The following is a 23,287-nucleotide window of genomic DNA, read 5'->3' on the forward strand; positions in this document are numbered from 1 at the left end:
CCATGTGAAAAGAATGATTTGTTTCTAGGTGTAAATTTTGAACAGAATTCACCATGGCTTCATTACCTTCACCAGTGATTGATATAGGGTTGACCATTTCAACCAGTCCTAACCATTAAGTTATGGAGATCGCTAGCAGATTTCTGGAAGAAATTTCTTAGTATTTTGAGCAACAAAGGGAAGAGATATGTCTGAATCTAGCTATTTTGCCTGGACCTGAAACAGGTCACCCTCTGATCATGAAAGGATCCAGTTTGAAGGCAAAATTCCCCTAATAATAATGCCAGAGCCTAGACACTTGATGATATTCCTAAATAAACCACTAAGTTAATCAGCCTTGAGCAGGCCAATCTTTGTACTTTTGCATAGATGTACTTTTACACAGCCTCCTAAGTCACAGTTTTTAACTTTATGCAGCTATAAAGCACCTCCATTAATTGCACAAAGCACCTGCCAGGTTGGAGAAGCATTTTAACACCTACCATCACATGCATTATATGAGGGAGAAGGTTAGATTTGAAAAGAACTGATCTTTACACTTAAGAGCTTACAATAAATATATTTTTAAGAAAGATATACAAAACAAGTTTAAAAAAGTGGGGCACAGTAAAAAGAAATTATCAGCTTAGGACATTAAAAGCATTCTTCTAGAGGAAATGGAGGAGATGAACCATGCTTTTTGTGCAGCACTTAAATTCAACTTCCAGGAAACACTGTAGATATCTACAGCTCTGTCTGTTTAGCATAATATCCTGCATATAAGAAATGCTGTTTCCTTTCCTCTAACTATGTGAGCTCAGAGTGGGGCACCAGATCCAAAATGGGCCAGTCATAGCCTGAGATACTTTTACCTTATAGTTATAAAAAAAAGTTAATTTCAAGGACCGTTACAATGGTGCAACTGCTTAATTCTCTACCTTCAAATACCAGGTTTCCACATGGGGTACCACTTCGTGTCCCATATGCTTCAATTCCAATTCAGCTCCCTGCTTATGGCATGGGAAAGCAGTGGAAGTTGGCCCCAAACCTTGGGATCCTACACCCACTTGGCAGACCTGGAAAAAGTTCCTGGCTTCGGATTAGTTCAGCTCTGGCACTGTGGCAATTTGAGGAATGAATCAGTGGATGGAAGATCTTTTTTTCTCCTTATCTCTGTAAAATCTGTCAAATGGAAATAAATATTTTCTTTAAAAAGTTAATTTCAAAAAGGGCTGGGATATACAGGTATGTAGAATTGTCAAGTGTCAGTGAATAGAAACAAATGTCTTAAGATCTGTAAATTTTATAACTGTAAAAAAAATACTGAGCTCAATTTATGATGCACTGGAGTTTTCAGGATGGAGTATAATGGCACCTGTGATCACGTGTATTTTTTAAAAATGCACTAATGGGGGCCAGTGAAGTGGCATAGCATGCTAATTCTAACATCATGGTACTGGCATCCCATGTGAATGCCAGCTTGAGTCCCCACTGCTCCTCTTCCAATCCAGCTCCATATTAGTGACCTGGGAAGGCATCAGGGATAGCCCAAGGCCTTGGACCAGTACACCCTTGTGAGATTTCTGGAAAAAGCTTCAGGCTCCGAGCTTTGGACCTGTACAGCTCTGGAAACTATTGCAACCATTCTGGGGAGTGATTCAGCAGAAGGAAGAGCTCTCTCTGTCTCACCCTCTCTATCTCCATAACTCTGACTTTCAAGTAAACTATTTGACTTTTCTTTTTTTAAAGATTTTATTTATTTTTGTTGGAAAGGCAGATATATGGAGAGGAGAGACAGAGAGGAAGATCTTCTGTCTGATTGTTCTCCCCAAGCAGCCACAATGGCTGGAGCTGAACCAATCCAAAGCCAGGAGCCTCTCCCCAGTCTCCCATGCAGGTGGGTGCAGGGTCCCACAGCTTTGGGCCATCCTCGACTGCTTTCCCAGGTCACAGGCAGGGAGCTGGATGGGGAGTAGAGCCATTGGGATTAGAACAGGTGCCCATGTGGGATCCCGGTGCATTCAAGGCAAGAACTTTAACCACTACACTATCGCTACCTGACTTTTCAAGTAAAATAAATAAATCTTTTCAAAACGCATTCATGGCTAGGATTCATATGTGATATAGTAACATACTTGCATATAGAATATATAGAGAATAGGAAAATGTCACTTTAAAACTTTAAAAAATAATTTATTTATTTCAATATCAGAGGAGAATGGGGAGACAGAGAGAAAAACATCTTTCATTCGTGGTTCACTCTCCAAATGGCAGCAAAGGACTGGGACTGGGCCAGGCCAAAGCCTGGAACCCGGAGCTTCACCTGGGTCTCCCCACAAGGGTGCCAGAACCCAAGCACTTTAGCTATGCTCCACTGCTTTCCCAGCCACTTTAGCAGAGAGCGGGTTGGGAAGTAGAAATGTCAGAGCCACAGGCACGAGCTTAACCTGCAATGCCACAGCATCAGTTACGAAAATTCTTCCAACTTTGTTTTTTTTTTTGATTGAAAATTTTCATAATAAAATTTCGGTTGACCCTTCACACCCTAATCAAATATGTAATAAGTATCAAAAATAAAATGTATGCAATATAAATAAATAAAGAATAAAGTTACTGAAAAAAATTTTGGTGGGAGGAACAGGGAAGGAGAAACAAGTTGTAGTCCCACTGTACTGGTTATGCTATGAGCAGAGGCTCAGAATTACCTCCAGTCACACTGCCCAGGAAACGGACAGAACTTCGTTTTAATAAATGAACAAAGAGAAAGAACCAGGACCAAGGTGGAGTGGAGAGGTGCCGAGGTGGCTGACTTGTCTCTAGCTTCAATTACCCCAGAGGCCCAGCTACAAGTTTGCTGTTTCAGCAGCTGAATAAGCAGAAACTTCCTTGCTTTCACCGGCACCAGCAGTTCAAGGTGGGTTCCCACTGCTTGCTACCAGATCCCGGAATAATAAACAGCCTGAGGTAACAATAAAAATTGTAGACAAAGAAAGACGACCACTAAGGCACTGTTTGTAAGAACAAAACACAGAAATGACCTGATTGTTCAATAAAAGGCAAATGATGAAAATGTTACAGAATATCAAATGACATTAAATAATACCCCGACTAAGGTTTTAAATACAAACTCCATAGAACTATACATCTGAGTTTCAGTACACACATATTATAATCCAATTTTGCAGAAAGAAACAAATACTTAAAAATGATATAAAATGCACAAAACAATCAACACTGTTTTATCTGTGGGATTGTAATAGCTGTATTAACTTATACTTCATTTCCTAACATAATAAATAACAAAGATATTTCAACTTGTTTGTGAAAAAATGGAATGGAACAATAAATTTTTAGTACAAGAATTCTGAAGTCCACATATAGCTTTTGATAACACAAATTTCCATGAATTTTTTGAAAATCCCTCACCCAGATTTCAAAATTCCTTGCACAAAAATAAATTCGTCTTTTCTTTTAAAAGATTTATTTTTATTTCAAAGACAGGTTCAGAGACAAAAGCAAAGATCTTCCATCTACTAATGGCCACCAACAGCCAGAGTTGAGCTGATCCAAAGCCAAGAGCCTATTCTGGGTCTCTCATGTGGTTGCAAGGTGTCAAGGACTTGGGCCATTCTCAGCTGCTTTCCCAGGCCACAAGCAGGGAGCTGGATGGGAAATGCAGCAGCCAGGACACAAACTGGCATCCATATTGGATGCTAGCCCTTGCAGGTAGAGGATTAGCCTGCTGGGCCAAGGAAATAGCTCCCAAATTTACTTTTAAAGATTTGTTTATTTTTTATTAGAAAGCCAGATTTATACAGAGAAACAGAGAAGGAAAGATCTCCCATCCACTGGTTCACTCTGCAAATGGCCACAATAGCCAGAGCTGAGCTAATCCAAGGCCAGAAGCCAAGAACTTTTTCCTGGTCTTTCATGCAGGTGCAAAGTGCTAAAACTTTGAGCCACCTTCCACTGCTTTCCACTGCTTTCCTAGGCCATATCATAGAGCTGAATGGGAAGTGGAAAAGCCAGGACACAAACCAGAGCCCATATGGGATTGCAACACTTGGAGGAGGATGATTTAGTCAGTTGAGCCACAGCACTGGCCCCCTAAATTTATCTTTCAATTTCTTCTTTCCATGAACTTTTGTCAACAAAACCAACATTGAAGTTATAGTCTTAAACTGCTGCTGTTGAAGATTTAAAAGTATGTGGTATATGACTCCCTCCCCATCCATAAGTGATCTAAAATGCTCATAAATGTCCTGAATCTTCCATTCCATTTCCAGGGCCCGAGAAAAAGCAGCCCAATGGTCAAAATCAAACTCTACAAAGTCAAGTGGTTCAAATCTTCATTTTGCTCTTTACTAAATGTCACTTAGTAAAGGCTTAATTTCTCCATCTACAAAGTGGGGAAAGCATGTCTTATGGGCTTAAAAAATAAATGAAATAACACATATAAACACTTAGAATGGTGCCTGATGCACAGCAGATTGTATATACCACCACCATCCTACTTAGCAACTTCTCTGCTTATGTCATATTACTTTAATAACAGAATTTAACAACTCACGGATTAACTTGCTGATCTTCACTTCCAATTTCCTGTTACAATATGCCTAATTTAAAATTATTAATTGAAAGAGAGACAGACAGATAGACAGACTTCCATCCCCAGTACTAACTCTCCAAATACCTTGCAACAGCTGGGACTGAACCGTGCTGAAACCAGAACTCAGACCGAATATGAATCAAGGTATCCTAACTGGATGGTAGGAACCTAACATTTTCATCCACTACTGGTTCCCTCCAGGGTGTGCATCAGCAGAGAACTGGACTACAAACACATCCAGGACTTGAATCTAAGCACCCTGATATGGGATGTGGACATTCCAAGGAGAGTCTTAACTTTTGTGCTGAACACTAGCCCTCGGTATACTTCTCAGTATTTCTACTGACAACCAGTTTGCCTCTTTCCTTTCAATTACATCTTTCTAGTATGTGTTCCAAATAAATACCTGGTAGGTGTCCAACACCCCAGGTACAAGATGCTGTATTGTTAGAAAAGAATGTGGGCCTCCTCCTTTCTGACATAGGCCCACCGGTTTCCCCTTAGTGGTCTCATTTGCTCTAGCTCTTTGCCAGTTCATTTCATTTCCCTCTACCAAATCTTTATCTGCCACACCACACCCCCGCCAGCTTCTTTCTCTTTTGAACCTGTGCATGTCTGAGTCTGGCACAAAGGTTCAGTGGCTAAATCCTTGCCTTGTATGTGCCGGCATCCCATATGGGCACTGGTTTGTGTCCTGGCCGCTTCACTTTTCTTCTAGCTCTTTGTTTTTTGTCTGAGAAAGCGGCAGAGGATGGCCCAGAGTATTGGGTCCCTGCTCCGGTGTGGGAGTCCTGGAAAAACCTAATGGCTTCAGACAGGCTAAACTCTGGCCACTGCAGCCACTTGGTGAGTGAACCAGTGGACGAAAGATCTTTCTCTCTGCCTTTCCTTCTCTCTGTAAATCTGCCTTTCCAATAAAAATAATAAATAAATCTATAAAAATAATAAATCTTTAAAAAATAAGAAACTGAACATACCATTTTTTTAAATCAACTTGAGCCAATCAGAGCAATTCTGTGTTTTTTCTTCCTTACATATCCATACTCCACAAATGAAAGTCCCACACAGAAGACTCATTTACTAAGAATACAAATGGCCTCCTTATTACCAGACCCAGTAACTATTTTGGGCCTCATGCTGTTTATTCCACGGCCTCTAACACTGCTGACACAGCACTGTGTCTGCAAACACTTTTCTAAGGTAAACTGTTAACACCATCCTACTGTTTCTCCCAGTACTTAATCACAGTTCCTCATACCAGATGTTCCTTAAGGAATAGGCTCAGCCCCCTCTATTTTTTAAATATCCTAATGTTTTCCATGGCTTCACATATTAGCTCCAAGGACATGACTGCCATATTTCTAATTCCAACGCTGACTTTTCAGTTTTGGTTTTCTTTCTGAGTTTCAGCCCTTCATTTCCAACTACATTATTCAATTACCTCTGAATCTAACACCTGAAATGTTGATGGTTCTACCACAGACTGCTCATCATTCTGATTTTCCTTCTGGATTTCAAAAACCAAATGAGAGGAGAGTGAGTGCTAGGCAGGAGGAAATTACTCAAAACACAGAGGCAGACAAACGCTTTCAGTTTTCCACAATCATACTCTTAAGACATCTCTTCCTCTGAATTTTTATGTGTGATCCCTGTATGCCTATGCCATCATAACCATCACCTCACCAGCACTTTTATCCAGTTAGCTACTTTCTATCAAAATCAGAATACTGCTTGCATACTACAATTTACATGGATTATATCTATACTCCTGACATTGTCACCAAAAGTCTCAGAGTTGGGCTTTCTTCCCTGCAAACCCTCATGTTTCATACTGCCCTGTCCCAAACCTACCCAGTCAACTCAATCCTCTCTATGTATCTTGTGGCCTGGAAAAGCAGCAGAGGATGGGCCAAGGTTCTAGGACCCTGCACCTGCATGGAAGACCAGGAAGAAGCACCTGACTTCTGGCTTCATATCAGCTAAGATCCGGCCATTGTGGCCACTTGGGGAGTGAACCAGCGGATGAAAGATCTTTGTCTCTTCTCTCTGTATCTGCTTTCCCAATAAAAAGAAGGAAGGAAGGAAGGAAGGAAGGAAGGAGAAGGAGGGAGGGAGGGAAGGAGGGAGAGAGGGAGGCAGGGAGGAAGGAAGAGAGAAAGAAAAAGAAAGAAGGAAAGAAATGTAAAGTAGGCTGAGAAATTTTTCTTCACCTCAGAATGCCAATAAGTAGGAGGTATCTAGGGGAATTGGCTGGTCTTGCTTGAAAGCAGAAAAATGGATTAGCCTTAGAAAAGTGAGCATAAAATAAGAATTAAATCAGTGTTTATTTAATAAATGAATGAGATACCTTAACTAAAGATTTATCTAAGTTGTTTCCTGAAGATCAGAATTTTTATGCAGAATTGCAGTTTGGTTAAGTTTAGCATTATAATCTTCTGAAAAATGTATATACTGACTAAATAACACAGGGTTACTTAATTTTAGCCATTCAGATACAAGTTTTAGCTTTGGCATAGCTTACAATCATTTTGGCAGTTTTTAGGTAACAGATTCAGTTACTTCCTAAAGCCAACTTTGCTTCATAAACATAAAATAAACCCCAAAGCCACTGTGATCTCTGCTCTTCAGCTAAGTTTTCAAGGCTCATCAAGGAATCAAAAGAGATCAGATTCATTCTTTCTCTCCCATTCCTTTCTTTCCCTTCCCCTGTGTATAGGAGAGAGAGGGATGGTCAAATAACCTCAACTGGCTAATTCTGGCTACCTGGTCAGCATTCAAGGTCTTAGAAATGATTCACCATGAATAAAACAATGTACACTGACATAAGCACTAGAATGATGTGTTAATTTACAGTAGCATTTTGACACACAGGTAAAAGTACACATACTATGTCAGATCAGCACATTCTATTCCTGTAGTTAAACCACTTCAATAAAAGTCAAAATCATAATTGGAAAATAATTTCCAACAGAGGGAGAAAATACATCACTATGATCCCCAAGCATTTTAAATCATGAGAAGTAATTCTTACAAAAATCAGAAATATTTGTAAATTGTATGGCTGGTAGATTTTCTCTGTGTAGAGTAAACTACACACGAATTGAGAGGATGCCTGATGAATCTGTACTTCAAAAGAGAGAGAGTCAGATGACCCAATGAACAAAGGCATCATACTGCAACAGCCACACTGTTGACACTGGAAATAACCCCTCTCTATAAAGTGCATGGGATATGTCTCCCAGAATTTATCTCACTGAATTTCTTTTTATTATCCTTCCATAAATACTGAATGGCCCTTTCATATTTTTTCAGATATACATGTGTATATATATATAAACAGATTATCAACAACTCCTACAGGGCCCAGGATGGTCCCATTCAATTCTGCTGACTTTGCAGATCTAAGGTATGGGGTTAATCTTCCATTTCAACACAAGAGCGAGCATATCTCCTTAATTTTTATTTGTTTTTGAGAGGGAGGGATGTGGGAGAGTAAGAGAAAATGCTACTGGTCCAACAGGATACCTCAATGGTAAAATCATTGCCTTGCAATCACCAGGATCCCATATGGTCACTGGTTCAAGTCCTGTCTTGGAAGCTCCACTTCCTTTCCAGTTACCCTGCTTGTGACCTGGGAAAGCAGTAGAGTATGGCCCAAGTCCTTGGAACCCTGCATTCACATGGGAGGCCTGGAAGAACTTCCTGGCTGCTGGCGTCGGATCCACTCAGTTCCGGCCGTTGCGGCCACTTGGAGAGTGAATCAGTGAATGAAAGATCTTTTTCTCTGTGTCTCCTTCTTTCTGTAAACCTACCTTTCCAATAAAATAAATAAATCTTCAAAAAAGAGAGAGAAAATTCTTCACATTGGTTCAAGTACTGATAACATTACATTACATTTTATGTTTTACACAAAGAAAATACTACTTATAGGATGGAGTGGCAGCCCTAAAATTTGTTTCCCTCTTCTAGAGCAAACTCTAGTTTTCATATGACTACTAAACTTGTGGCTGTACTTCCAAGTTTCCCTTGACGATAGGTGTGTAACCAGCAGCTGAAGTTCAAGAAAACTTCTACCTCTTAGTCTTAATGCACTCGGAATGTGCTCCTCTGCCATCAGGGAATTGAGCAGAGGAAGTATGCATTTACATCTGATGGGTGGCAAGGCCGCCTTGCCAGTCTCAATTCTAAGAGGTCATGAGGGAGAATTTGCCTGCCAGCCCTAAACTGCTAAATGAAAGATAAAAGAACCTTTATCCTCATCAACATCATTGGATCTCTCTGATGCCTTACCTTAATCTGTACCCTTACTAACACTGATACAATTAAACTTGAGTGCTACTGTTAGAAGCCATATCACCCTTAGCAAATCCACAGTACTTAAGTATCAATCTGCTAGAAAAATCTCAGTATGAATCTACTCCTTCACACTTGATGCCTCGTAATTCATTAGTTTCATAAGATAAAATAGTAATGACTGAGTCCATATCATAAAACCCAAGAGACAAAATTGCAAATTACTTTGGGGAAATCAAGAGGTTTCTGAGGAACACATGCATTGTCAATACTAACAAAAGGCAAGTGGGAATAGGAGCTGAAGGAGTAGGAAAAAATGATGAACGTATTCACTGTGATGAACTGTGAAGGCTAAGCACATTTTGAGAGTGACAGGTGTTATCCACATATATACTTTCAACATTTCTTATATGAAAGGCATAACTTTGGCATTCAAAATTATCTAGATCAGTCTTTTTCATTCAGGTTTACTAAGTCTACAGTCCTGTTACCAGACTTTGAATCATGTGTGCCACATTTAACTAATGTCAACAATTAACACCTGCATGCTAGTTCAACTTAATAGTATCAACATCAGCCATAATTCAATTTAACTGTTCCTCTAACCCAATGAATTCAGGGTTAACACTAGTTTCCAAGATGAGTAGAAATTAACTTAGAGTCTAAGACTCTGGTGCCTGTACTCCTTTAGAAGAGATGGCTGGTGGTGTAAGTATTTATAATGAGATGGCCACTGTTCTGTTAAAAGATTATATTGTACCATAGCCAACTTTTGACTATTCATATTACCAAAAGCAGAAGCACAGATGATCAAAAATAACTCGCTATTCTTATTTGGCTTTGAAATGTCTATCAATTTTAAAAGATTTATTTGATAAATTTTTTCCTCAGGATAACATGAAAAATGACTTGCTTTCCCTGAGTACAAGCCAAATAACAAGAGCAAAATCAGTAGTGGAACTGATTCAACTTGAGTATAAAAGTACACCACAAATAGAGCGGGAATTATAAGAGACAAATGAGATTTGACTACAGGTATTAAAAAGAAGGCATTTTAAAATAATTCTGTAGTAGGGTCTATGTGGAAAGAACACACAGATAAGTAACAAAAGAACTGTGTTCTATTAGAGTTCAGAAGTCAAGAGAACCAACTACTTCTCAAAATCCCAAGGTGGATGAATTGTCAGCTTTGAAGATTACTTACAGGATAAAGGACAGAACTGGTATCATCAGTAATTTCTTAAAAGTTATGATTCTTTAGGAAACTCACAATAAATAAAGCTTATGAATCACAACTGTTTCTGCATGTACTTCAAATTCTGGAATAGGACAGAAATATTTTAGGAATTAAAAATATACTAGGGGCTGGGGTATTGGCTGGACTGGCTAATCTTCCACCTATAAGCATACATCCCATTTGGGTTCCACTGCTCATCCCAGCTGCTATCCAACTTCCTGCTTGTGGCCTGGGAAAGCAATGAGAATGACCCAAGTCCTTAGGACCCTGCACCCATGTGGGAAACTTGAAGAAGGCTACTGTATCCTTATCAGTTCAGCTCTGGTCATGGCAGCCATTTGGGGAGTGAATCAGTGGATGGAAGCTCTTTCTGTCTCTCCTTTTCTCTGTAAATATGCCTTTCCAATAAAAATAAATATACCTTCTAAAAATATGTGTATACACTACAGTATAGGCACCTTCCTCGCCCCCCCTGCCCAGCAAAAAAAAAAAAATGCAAGCAGAAAGCAGCACTACTTTTCCTCTACCTGGTCCCTATGCCAAAGTGTTAGACAACCTTGTGACCTGGGTCAAGCTCCATTTTTCATTTTGTTCAGTGTCCAAGAAACTGTTGGTGTTTAATAAGTGCTTGCAATAATACACATGGTAGAGGTACAATAAATTAACATGAAATGCTCCACAGTGGGATCCATTTTATGGATTAAGCTAGTAATCCATGAGCTATATTTTTGATAAATTGGTTTATGTTACAACAAACTTTATTGTATTACAACAGATTCACTGACTTACAGTGCATTACACACTTGAAAACCCCAAACCTATAAAGCATTTATTTTTTACTTAAGATTTATAAAATCATGTCCATCTTAAGATGCCTCAAGGCACTCATATGATATAAAAGCAGATACAAAATTCTAACAAAAAGAAAAGGCTGGATCTGTTCAGATTTGCTTTTTGTACTTTTTAAAGCACTAAACAAAAGCAGTATGTCTTACACTTGAAGGTCAACCCAAAGGGCCAACTTTACACAGATTTATAAAATGAAAGACTATCTCAAGAAAACACTGCTTTCTCTATACACCAAAGACTTGAGCCAACTAGCAGGAGAATTTCAGTGGTGTCTCGTGTAAGCAACTGTAAAGATACCTAAAGGATTAAGTATACATAAAAAAAAAAAAAAAAAAACACCACTCCGAATTTAACTCCAAAGCCAAGCAGAGCTCCTGCTGCATGCTATGATGTTACAAACCGGCATGCTAAGCCCTCTACACACAGCATCACTTTCACATGGTCAGAACAGAGCAGGATTCTTTGCTTTTACAAATGTTCACATCTTAATCAGAAGGATGCCGAGTCAAGAAGACCCAAGAGTTGTCTTAATGCTGGACAAAGGTAAAATAGTCTATGGAAACAAAGCTTCTGTTGTTTTTTTTAATCTTGCTTAGTGTTACCTACAGTAGGCCTAGTCAAGTTTCTACCACCATTCTCTCACTGCTTATCCTTGAGAATTATCTCAGAGCTAGCTTAACCACCCAGAACCAGCCGGTTCTAAGACGGCTGCCTCAGTGATCTCCAGTAGACCCCAATCTTCACTACAATGTCTTTTCCATGTTAAGAACACACCTTCCAGCCATCATGGCAGGAAACATTGATTATTTAAAAAAAAAAAAAAAGAAAAAAAAAACTGGGAGGAAAGAAAAGGAGGCACCCAAGTTCCAAGAAATCCTGCCTGTTCCAAGAAAAACTGTGGACATTCTCTTACTCATCAGCATGTTCTACTCCTTAATTCTTTCTATCCTATATCTGAGATCCCTCAACCCTCAAGAAGTTAAGAAGTGAAGCTTCTGCTTCTTTATTCTTTGGCCACAGAATAAACCTACATTTCTGATGCTTACATTTCAGGGTTTTTAAAAATGAATTTCACAATACAAAACAGACTTCTGGTGCCACTCCCCTATGAGAGAAGGTAAAAGCATGGGGCACAGGAACATTGCATTTCTTCAGTATGATTTTACAGTACACAATTCAGTAGCATAAGTATGTTCACCACCTCCACTACCAGAATGTTTAATCATTCCGAATATAAGCTCTGTACCCACTAAACAGTAATTCCTCATACACCACCCATCCCCAGCCCCTGGTAACCTGTATTGTACTTTCAGTACCTAGCAATTTGCCTACTGTACACACCTCAAGTAAGTGAAATCACATGATATTTCTCCTTTTGCACCAAGCTTATCTCAGTCGGCAGAATGTTTTTCAAGTTTAATCAGCATTGTAATATGTATCACAATTTCAATCCTTAAGGTTTAATAATCTCTCTTTTCACATACAACCCACTGCTGATAGACACAAGGGCTGTTGCCACCTCCTGGCTATTGTGAATGATGCTGCTATGAACATGGGTATATAAACATCTGGATTCCTGCTGCCAATTCTTAGGGAGTATATATATCTAAATATAGAATTGCTAGAACATACAGTAATTCTATGATTAACTGTCACATTCTTGCAAAGGGATTATACTATCCTGTATTCTTGCCAATAATGGACAAAGATTCTAATTTCTCCATATTTTTTCCAACACTTACTTTTTTGTTTGTTTGTTTCTCTGATAGCCATTCTAATGGATGTGAAGTGGTGTCTCTTCGTGGCTTTCCCTCATGACTAACGGTGCTGAGCATCTTTTCAGATGCTTATTGGCTTCTTTGGAGGGATATCCATTCATGTCCTTTGCCTGATACCTTTTAAAAACCTAAGCCTGGGTTCTGGAGCCTAGTGGCTAAAGTCCTCACCTTTCATGCACCAGGATTCCATATAGGCACAGGTTCTAATCCTGGAAGCCCACTTCCCATCCAGCTCCCGACTTGAGGCCTGGGAAATTAGTTGAGGATGGGCCAAAGCCTTGGGACCCTGCACCTGCATGGGAGACCTGGAAGAGGCTCCTGCACCCCGGCTTTGGATCAGCGCATTTTCTGCTGTTGCGGCCACTTGGGGAGTGAATCAGCAAACGGAAGATCTTCCTGTCTGTCTCTTCTCCTCTCTGTATATCTGACTTACCAATAGAAATAAAATAAATCATAAAAAAAGAAAGAAAAGCTAAGCCTGTTTAAAAACAAAATCCTTTAATAGCTTCTCTTTGCTCTGAGAAAAAAAATTTCAATCCATATGATTTGTAAGGCCCTGAGAGCTCTGTTTCCAGCGCCCTGCTTCAGCCTCATTTTGTAGCTCACTATACCTGCTCACGTGCTGTACCACACTGCCCAACGCCGCTGCTCTAGGTTCCTCAAACCCATCACAAGCTCCTTCTCATCACAGAATCTCTGCACACATCTTGTTCCTGTTCCACTTCTTCCTCTCCCTTCCTTCTTGCCTCAGCTGTCAGCTGAAATGCCGTTTCTTCAGGGAGCACCACTCAAAAAATTCTCAACATCTCTTTCCCAATACTTCTGATGTGATCATCAAACCGATGGAGTTATCTATACGACTGCTTATAATCATTTGCCTCTCTAAAATACAAATTCCAGAATGAGACAACCTTTTTTTTTTGTCAGATTGGTAATAATACTTGTCCCACTGCAGAATTTCAGTAAATGCCAGGTAAATGAGTACATGAATGAAGCTTCTTTCCCATTGTGAAAAATTGTACTATATTGTAAAGAAAGAAACCCTCTGCTAGCCACAAAGTAATACTTCAAATTTCCAATTTTTTCAGTGTAAATTATATAAAATACTATCATATCTTATTTTTGACAGTTATTTAGTTATCTCTAATTCAATACTGGATTTTTTTGTAGAAATCTATACATGTACTGTTCTCCAGAAACACATTAGAAAATCTTTATATGTTTTATTTTCAGTAAGAAGTGATAGAATTATTTCAATTTCACTCCACCAAAATGGTATAGATTTACCAGGCTGCAATAATTTATTTCCCTTCCCTTTACACACTTATCTGCGAAAGCAGTATGAAGTATGCCGTAGGAATCACCTCTCCTTGAAGCCTAGTATGTATGCTTTGTAATTTACTGGAAATTGAAATCATCAGTAATCATTTCTTCCTATTCTTTCATCAGATTAGAGTCCCCCCGCTTTTTTTTAACAGCTTTTCAAGTTTTGTCAACACATTTTTTAAAATAATTTTTCCTCTTCTTTTAAAATGGAAATGTGCCTACAAAGTTCAAGCATTTTAAATACTGCATTCTTAGATTGCATCTTAAAAAAATAATAGAGCAATTTCAAAGCAGAAATTTTCTTTTGCCCAATTCAGGTATTTATCTTTCTATAGAGATATGTAAACAAGTAAAGAAGAGTGGCTCATACATAAAAAGAAAATAGGCCACTAACATGTTTACCTGAAAAGCATACTATAACTCAAATATTGTTAAGGGTCATTGTCAACATGTCTGGGTCAGAAGCACAATCTTCCTTTAAATCATTGTAATCTGACAGTGGAGATAAAAGTTTGGCATACTATTCCTCCTAAGAGGGAAGGGTAAAATAAGCAGTGAGTCCATGAAGAAGTGGATCCAGCTGGGCAGACGCAGAAGTGGCACCAGAAAGACGGTAACTGTGGAAAGGGACAGGACTCCTGAAGGTGACAGGGAAGTGCCCAAGGTCTAACATCCCTGCGAGGGTTTTCTCTGCACTGCAGTGTTTCACTTTAAGGTGAAAGGCTATTTTCTTAACCAGAATTTTTTTTAGGTCACCTGCAATTTGACTCTTTTTAATGCCCAGTTCCATACAAGTACCTGGTACTTCAAAGATAACAGAAAACATTCCCAGGCATTCCAATGAGCTATCAAAACTGGTAAGATGAAACATGCGCTAAAAAGCTTGTCACAAATTCTGATGTATCCCTGTAAATTAATATCACCCCAAGCAGTTGATACAGTTAAATAGATAATGGATGTAATACAATCAAAACTGTGCAGGGTAGGAGCAGCACCCCAAAAACGTCAGTTACCCTTTGCTCATATGACATTGTGCCACATCTTATGGAAGCCCTCACAGCTCCAAACTGACAGCCGCTGGCAGCAGCCTGCTTTAAAAGGTAGCATCTTAGTCCTCAAACAGGCTGATTCAATATTTTTACATTCTAGTTGAGAACTAAAAACATCTTAGTAGCCCTAATAAGTTAGGCACTGTCAGAGTAAAGGAGCAAAACTATTGAAAATCACAACTGCCAAGACAAAGAAAAATCTGAAACCATTCATACTGAATATCAATTCACCGCATTTCTGCAGTGAATTTTTCCAAACAGTTGTTACCAGTAAAGACTGCGGCTAGGCCTCTAAAATGTAGGGCACCAACACCTGGTGGCTTTCCTTCATAGGCAAGCTTCTCAAAACAGCTGTCCATATAATGCTGTTCTTAATTCTCTCTTCATTCTGAACCTCCTCCAATTGGGATTTCCTTACACCACTTCTCTAAAACTGCTACTCAACGGCACTCAGATTCCATGCTGCAAAACTGAAGCATCAGCCATCAGTCCACATCTTGCATGACCTCCTCACAACCCACACTGCTTGATCACTCTGCCCTGCAGAAACATCCCCTTCCTCGGCTTCAAAGAGAGCCCCTTGCTCCTCCTCACTGGCAGCTTCTTTTTCCACCCTTAACCTTGACACACCAGTGATTTCAGCCAGTCTCCAAACTTTAAGCAGCATCTTGCATGGACCTCTAAATTTATGCACCCAGTTCAGACATCTCAGTTGGATTTTAGTAGCTATATATTCAATGGCCTTTCAATAGCCCCACTCCTACATTTAAAAGCATCTCAAATCGGAACTATTCAGACCAAGCTTCCCTCAAACATCTTCACAGTCCTCCTAATCATCCTTTTGGTTGTTTAGGCTGAAAATCTTGGTGTCATCCTTGATTACTTTGTCTTTCTTATCCTCTATTAATTCTATCAGTGAGTGTCACCGGCTACATTCTCAAAATTATTCAGAATCTAGATCATTTTTCTCTAGCTCTACTGCGTCTACCCTCATCCAAACCAAAACCATATTTTGCCTAAAATTATTCCTGCTAGAATGTGTCCTCCCTTTTTCCCGTGTAGCGTCTATTCAACCCAGTGTTTGCACAGCCGGCCCATAGGATTCTTGTGCTTAGCACTTGTCATTGCCCAAACACTGTGCAGTCTGGCCCCATTTGCTTTCTGGTCCTGCCGATACTACTTCCCCTTCCCCTCCAATCCTACTGGCCTGCTCCTGAGAGCATACAATGCACATCCACCCAGCAGGGCCAGCTGTTGTTTCCTCAACCTGGAATGCTTGGCCCGCTCTGGCTGGTTTCCTCATCTCCTTCAGGTCTTTACTCAAGAGATATCAACACTATAAGTTGGTCTTGCCTACTTGACATTGCAAACTTTACCTAATAAGCATCCTAGTCCTTCTTTCCTGCTTTACTTTCTTATTTTATTGTCTGTCTCGCCCCAACTAGAACATAATTTCCAGGAAGAGAAACACTTTGGTGCAATCTGCACTTTGCTGAATTCTCAGTGCTTGGAGAGCTCAGCTGAAGAAGTCAACAAACAGGCATCAGGTTGGGGGATGCTCATCCTAACCCAAGGCCATTCCATGTTTAAAGATACAGAAGAATGAACAAGCTAAGTATGCAACTTGAATCTCTATGCAGCTTAGTTTGGTTGGAGTTTAAGGTTTCAGCAGGAGGTAAGATTAGCAAATCAGGCAGAAGGTCTAGCACTGAGGTCTAACACCAGGAATTTACTCTATGTCAGGTTCTGGTTTAATTCCTTTTCATGAAATTTAATTATTGGGTCCAGTGCAGTAGCCTAGCAGCTAAAGTCCTCGCCTTGAATGCGCTGAGATCCCACATGGGCACCTGTTCTAATCCCGGCAGCTCCCCTTCCCATCCAGCTCCCTGCCTGGGAAGGCAATCGAGGACAGCCAAAGCCTTGGGACCCTGCACCCACATGGGAGACCTGGAGGAAGTTCCTGGCTCCAGGCTTAGGATCTGTGCTGCACCAGCCATTGTGGTCACTTGGGGAGTGAATCACCAGATGGAAGATCTTCCTCTCTTTATATCTGATTTTGCAATAAAAAATAAATAAACCTTTAAAAAAATTTAATTATCACAGTAATCATTCTACAAAGAAGCCATTATTGTTATTTCTATTTTCACAGGTGAGAAAACTAAGGACAGAGCGATTAAGTGACTTGGTCAATGTCACTCAGCTAGTAAACAAAAGCCAAATCTAAAGCCAGGCAGACTGACTCTAGAATTTTACGTGCACACATTATTCTGTCTCACCTCTAGGGCAAAGGACCTTGAGTCTCATGGTTCAGATGAGGAAGAGCCATTTAAAGGTCATACACTGGGGAGTAATTTGACTAGTTTGCATTTTAAGACAACAATGTGAACAATATTCCAGAGAAAGGCTAAGAGACTAGCAAGGTCAAACCCACAGATGCTGAGAACAGGAAGCAGGAAGAAGGGAGGAAATGCTTCAGGGTCTCCAATTTTCCGTAAGCACAGTTCTGCATCTTGAGATCTTCCTATCTTCCCAATCACACAGTACAGAAGCGAGAGGTCTCCTCTAGCACAGTTTTATGCATAGAAGGGGGGGGAAGCTAACAATAATTCAATCATAAGATGAATGCCTGGGGTGCAAAAAATGTTCTGGCTGAAGTTACTGCATTGACTGTGGGGGAAAAAAAAAAGGCCAGAAAGAGAAAATAATAGCAAAATTACTCCCATGGAAATAGGAAACTCTGAAGAGGAAGAAAAGGGGGCAAAACTGGCTCAGTTCCAAAGGCTAGAGAAAATAAGAACTGCCTGTATGGCTGCATAAGTACTCCACACCCACTAACCTGACTCCTGGTCAACACAGCCTGGACAATGTCCTGCACTCTCATCAATTACTCCTGTCCCTTGGTATGTTCCAGGATCTTCTTGTCCCATGGACACCCAAAGTCCCACAGGTACTAAATTTCCTTACAAAAAATGGCACAGTTTTTGCACAGATCTACATATACCCTCCGATATACCTTAAATTATCTGTGGATACTTAGGACACCTAAATCAATGGTTCAGAAGCAGAGAAGCCACAATCTGAACCAGGAATTGTGATACAGAATGTAGGTATCTCAAGCAGGAGTTTAATCCACTGTGCCACAATGCTGCAACGAGAACATGGAGTTTTCTGTAAAAACTTAACTTGTGCTCAGAACCTGGTGAAAAGGGAAGAATTTAGACACACCAGGGAAAAAGTATGCTATGCCTTCTGAAAATAAAGTAGATATTCTAAAGGAAAATTCTGAGCAGGTAACCAACAAAATTGAGAAATACAAACGTGCAAGAGGAAAGTATAAGTAAAAGTTTTGTGGCAAAGGAATTGTAGAAACTTGCTTTTGCCTCCCAATCTCTGTAACCACCAAATTCTCTTATCCAGGAAATTATTTTTAATCTTTACCCTCTCATTTGAGAGCAAAGTCAAAACCTCATTAAGGGTCCAGCACGGGTATCCTAGCGGCTAAAGTCCTCACCTTGAATGCGCTGAGATCCCATATGGGCACCGGTTTCGATCCCAGCAGCCCTGCTTCCCACCCAATTCTCTGCTTGTGGCCTGAGAAAACAGTCAAGGATGGCCCAAAGCCTTGGGACCCTGCACCTGCATGGGAGACCTGGAAGAAGCTCAGGGCTCCTGGCTTTAGATTGATGCAGCACTGACCATTGCGGTCACCTGGGGAGTGAACCATCGGACGGATGAGCTTCCTGTCTCTCCTCCTCTCTGGATATCTGACTTTGCAATAAACATAAATTTTTTTAAAAGCCTCATTAAATGCTCTCTTCCTAAAAACACAAATTAATGCAAATCTAACCAACGAATACTTCTGCAGTTTTACAATATTACATAAAAAAACATAGTCTCAGGGTCTGGTATTATGGAAGGCCTTCCACTACTAATGGTCCCTGAAAAGGCAGTACAAGATGGCTCAAGTGAATGGGCCAACTGGGAAGTGAACCTGTGGAGGGAAGACCTGTTGTTCTTTCTCAAATAAAGAAGTGAATCTTTTAAAAAAAAAAAATGTGAAGGAGGCTGAACATGACGGAGTATTAGACTAACCCTTTGCTTGTAGCACCTGCATCCCACAAGGAGACTGGTTCATGTTTCAGCTGTCTCACTTTTGATACAGTTTCCTGCCAATGCACAAGAGTAAGCAGTAGAAAGTGGCCCAACTGCCTGGGCTACTGCCACCTGTATGGGAGACCCTGATGAAGCTCCTGGCTTCAGCCAGCTCAACCCCAGCTATTGTGACCAGTTACTGAGTAAACCAGCAAATGGAAGATCACTTTCTTTCTTTCTCTTTCTCTCTGTAAATCTTTTAAATAAATAAATGTTTAAACATGAAAGCAAAATACTCTCAATAAGCCAATCTAAAAGTTTTATGTTTTTAGCTAATTAGATAGAAAATAAGGGGTAGGGAGACTATATCAGCATATTTATCTTTTCTTATTATTATGACAAACAGATGGTGTATTTTGATTAAAACACATTCCTAACCATACTAATAAAAGAAACCATATGGTACTGAACCTTTTCAGCTTCTGTGAAGGTGAACCTCAGAGTATAATCTTTGGGTAAACATATATTAGGATTTACGGTCAGCATGATATACAGACTACATGATTTGCCATGAAATGGAAGAGTGAGTCAGTCACATGTCGTACTGTTGAGTGAATGCAATCCCACCTCTGTTAAGAGATTGATGCCATGCCCATAACACAGGTGCTAGACGACTCCACAAATCCCTGAAGTGTCTTGTCCCCTGAGCAAACGCTTATCTAAACTATACAATGAGTATTTCAACCCCCTGCAGAGGGATGAATTTTTGCAACAAAAGAAAAATTGAAATGCCAGCTAGTTTAAATCAAGCACTTAACTGCTTAAATTGTACAGATAAATATTCTGGCCTAAGTTGAAGAGAAGCTTGAATGTTAATACTGTCATAATGAATGAGCTCTATTTAGAAAACAGCTTTAAAGTACACATTTATGGTTTGGGTCTCAAAAACACAATCTCCTGATCTTGTTAGAATAGGACTTGAATATTGTCAGAAGTTATAGAAAGACCAACCATGCCTTGTATTTTCAACTGACAGAGTTCTTCAAACATACTTGAAAAGTACTAGATTTCCTATCACCACCACAATCTCTGAGTATTCTATAGACTCTGAGACAAAACAAAATAAAAAAATCTAAAAAGCAATGTCAATCCCCAGAAATAATGGGCTTCCCAGACCATGGCTGAAGTGACAGCAGCCAGCAATACACATTAGATGCCATTCTTGCTGTTGCAACCAAACCTGCCAAGTCTACCCATGGACTAAATTAAGGCTGGTAAAATCACAAATATATTATTATTTTCAGGAGGATTAGAAAACTCCAAAAAAGTGTTCATCTTGGATTGTGAGTAACATCAAAGATCTGAAATGAAGACGTCAAAAACAATACTTTGCTACAGTGGCCTCAGCCACCTCCAAACAGGACACTTATTTATATGATACGTTTTGACTTACTGAACCACCTGAAGTCCACTCTCCAAAATAAAAGTGCAATTTCCACTGGTTAGCTGAAGAGATGACGGCTCACCAAGGATCTGTTTCTTTGCCTTGCTGTTTACAAGACTGCTTTACTCAGGAGAGTCACCCAGCTCTAATCTGCCTGGCCAGCATTTGTTGCTACTGTTTGTTTTCAGCAGAGCTGGAGAGAGAAATGCATACACACAAAAGGGCAAGCATATAATCCGTAACAGGAGGCTCTAGTTATTCCAGGGTAAGAGTTATCTGAAAAGATCCATTTAAAGTGAATTCCCTTAAAATAGGAGCCAAAATTTCACAGGAATGTGGAATAAGAGTTTTATTAAATTAAAAACTGATACAAAGTATATCTTTCTGGGGGCTGGTGCTGTGGCATAACAAGTAAACGCACTGCCTGTGATGCTGGCATCCCATATGAGCACCAGTTTGAATTAAGGCTCTTCCACTTCCAACCCGACTCACTGCTAATAACACATTTGAGAAAGCAGCATGACATCGCCCAAGTGCTTGGCCCAGTCCCCTGCGTGGGGGACCCTGATGAAGCTCTTGGCTCCTGACTTAGGCCTGGCTCAAGCCTGGTCATCGCAGCCATCCAGGGAGTGAACAGCAGATAAAAGGTACTTCTTTCTCCCTCTCTTTTTGAAACTCTTTCAAAAAATAAATATTTGTCTTTAAAAATGTAGATCTTCCTATTTAAGAAAATTTAATATAACTGTTTGCTAAGGTGGTAGAAACTGTAGTGACAGTCACTGGATAATTTTTAGTGCATTTTTTTCTAACTTGTGCTAACTTTCCTAACACGTTCCTCCAAATATACCACCACCAGAATCCCCCTCATTTTCAACAGCCAGATACTCCTCTCAAGATTCCTACCATGTCATCATTCTGGTGACTTTTCTCATTTTGAGTTCTTCACTGGTATAACACTGCCAGAATTTCATTTGCCAATGGCTTTGCATGTGAATCGGCAGGGCTTCAACCTCACTTACTTCTGACTTCATGAAATCTTTTTTGCTCATTTTTTTAAACAAATTCTGCCATTTGATTTTGCAACTGAATACAATGATTTTACATCTTCCCAACAGTCAGTGAGACACTGTAACTAATGAAATGGGCAGGAACAATATTCACCAGGGAGGAATGCTTGAGTGGGAACTAATTTTACACGTGGACAGTTCATTAGAGAACATTTTGATATTATGATGACTTCTGTTCCCTCCCCCATGCAGCCTTTACAATGGCAAGACATTTTACAATGAATATTCAGATACCAAGAGCACTCCTATTTGAAAGTCATCACAGAAATGCTTCTGTCCTCAAGAAACAGAAAAGTTTCTTGAGATGAGAAGCACATCCCAGATCCACATCCTAACACATTCCACAATTTAATGTAAGCTTTCTGCGTGCCCTATCATCACATGAAAACAAATCAAATGAAATGATACCAGCATCCAGTTCATTCTCTGATAATGGAAATTATCTTAATCTGGCATCATTCACTAATCACAGTAACCAAATAGAAGTCCTGTTTTATCCATTTAAGCCTCCAACTACGTATCTGCCAGAATCCAGTACTACTATGGGCATTACATGCTTTTAGAAGATGAAAAGACACATAGCAGATGGTTATTGTTCTGGTCCTAAAACTGTCTGAGAGAAAGGGAAAGAGGCTGAGAGAGGGTTAAGAAAGAACAAGAGAGGGAGAGTGTATCTGATCATCCTGAAGCCAAAGCTATTAATTTCAGAATCAGGTCCAGAATAAAACAATTTTATCTTCAAAGCATTACAGAAATAATGTCATAAGATGATAAACACAGTGTTTTTGGAGAAGACAATGTGTTTTATGTTCAACAAGACCTTTAAAGCCAAACAGAGCCGAGCTTTGATCCCAGCTGCTAGTCCTAGCGGTGTGACTATCAGTTCACCGTGCTCTCAAGCCTGATTCCCCATTTGTGCAAGACAGAAGTTGGACAATAATACTTACTCTGGGCTGCGTAAAATGAGGATGATAAAATCTATACCACGAATTGTTTTAAGAACTGAAAAATAACAATAGAAAAGCACCTAGTAACTTCATGAAACAGCAGTTACATTGCTCCCTATAATGCCAAGATCTCCCATGTGACCACCAGTTCAAGTCCCAGCTGTTCCACTTCCAATCCAACTCACTGATAATGCATCTGTGAAAGCAGAGACAAAGACTACTTGGAGCCCTACCACCCCTAAGGTAGGGATGGACCCGGGTGAGATTCATGTCAGCCTGGTGAACAGTCCTAACTGGTGCAGCCATTTAGGAAATGAACCAAGGGTTGGAGAATCCCTGTGTCAATCCCTCTGTCACTCTGCCTTTCAAGGAAATTAAAAAACAAAGCAACAAACCCTAAAAATCCCAAACATCAAGTTGTGAGAAAAGCTCCTTCAGACCAGATTCTGGGAGGGGTATATTTATGACAGCAATAAAACTTATTCCTTAAGGTTTATTCCAAAGATGTCATATCTATTGGTCATGTCTTCTCAAAGATAACACTATAAAAACTTATATAACAAATGGTCTAACAGACAAATAATGGGCCCCGTTCAGGGACAGTGTTCAAGATAATC

The 23,287-nt window shown here is 39.9% G+C and overlaps 1 protein-coding gene across 2 annotated transcripts in view; it reads right to left on the reverse strand.

Moving 5' to 3' along the window:
* The window catches only part of BTBD9 (BTB domain containing 9), a 379,493-nt gene that overhangs the window by 319,125 nt on the left and 37,081 nt on the right, over positions 1-23,287 (reverse strand). The window contains exon 6 of one of the 2 annotated variants that reach the window (XM_040983311.1): positions 20,624-20,637. The exons of the other annotated variant lie outside the window; for it this stretch is intronic. Coding sequence (XP_040839245.1) covers positions 20,624-20,637 — 14 coding nt within the window. The remainder of the gene's footprint in view (positions 1-20,623; positions 20,638-23,287) is intronic. 2 annotated transcript variants of the gene reach the window in all.

The sequence above is a fragment of the Ochotona curzoniae genome, unplaced genomic scaffold (assembly GCF_017591425.1).
Source record: "Ochotona curzoniae isolate NIBS_2020 unplaced genomic scaffold, NIBS_Ocur_1.0 contig_3819, whole genome shotgun sequence".
Lineage (NCBI taxonomy): Eukaryota > Metazoa > Chordata > Mammalia > Lagomorpha > Ochotonidae > Ochotona > Ochotona curzoniae.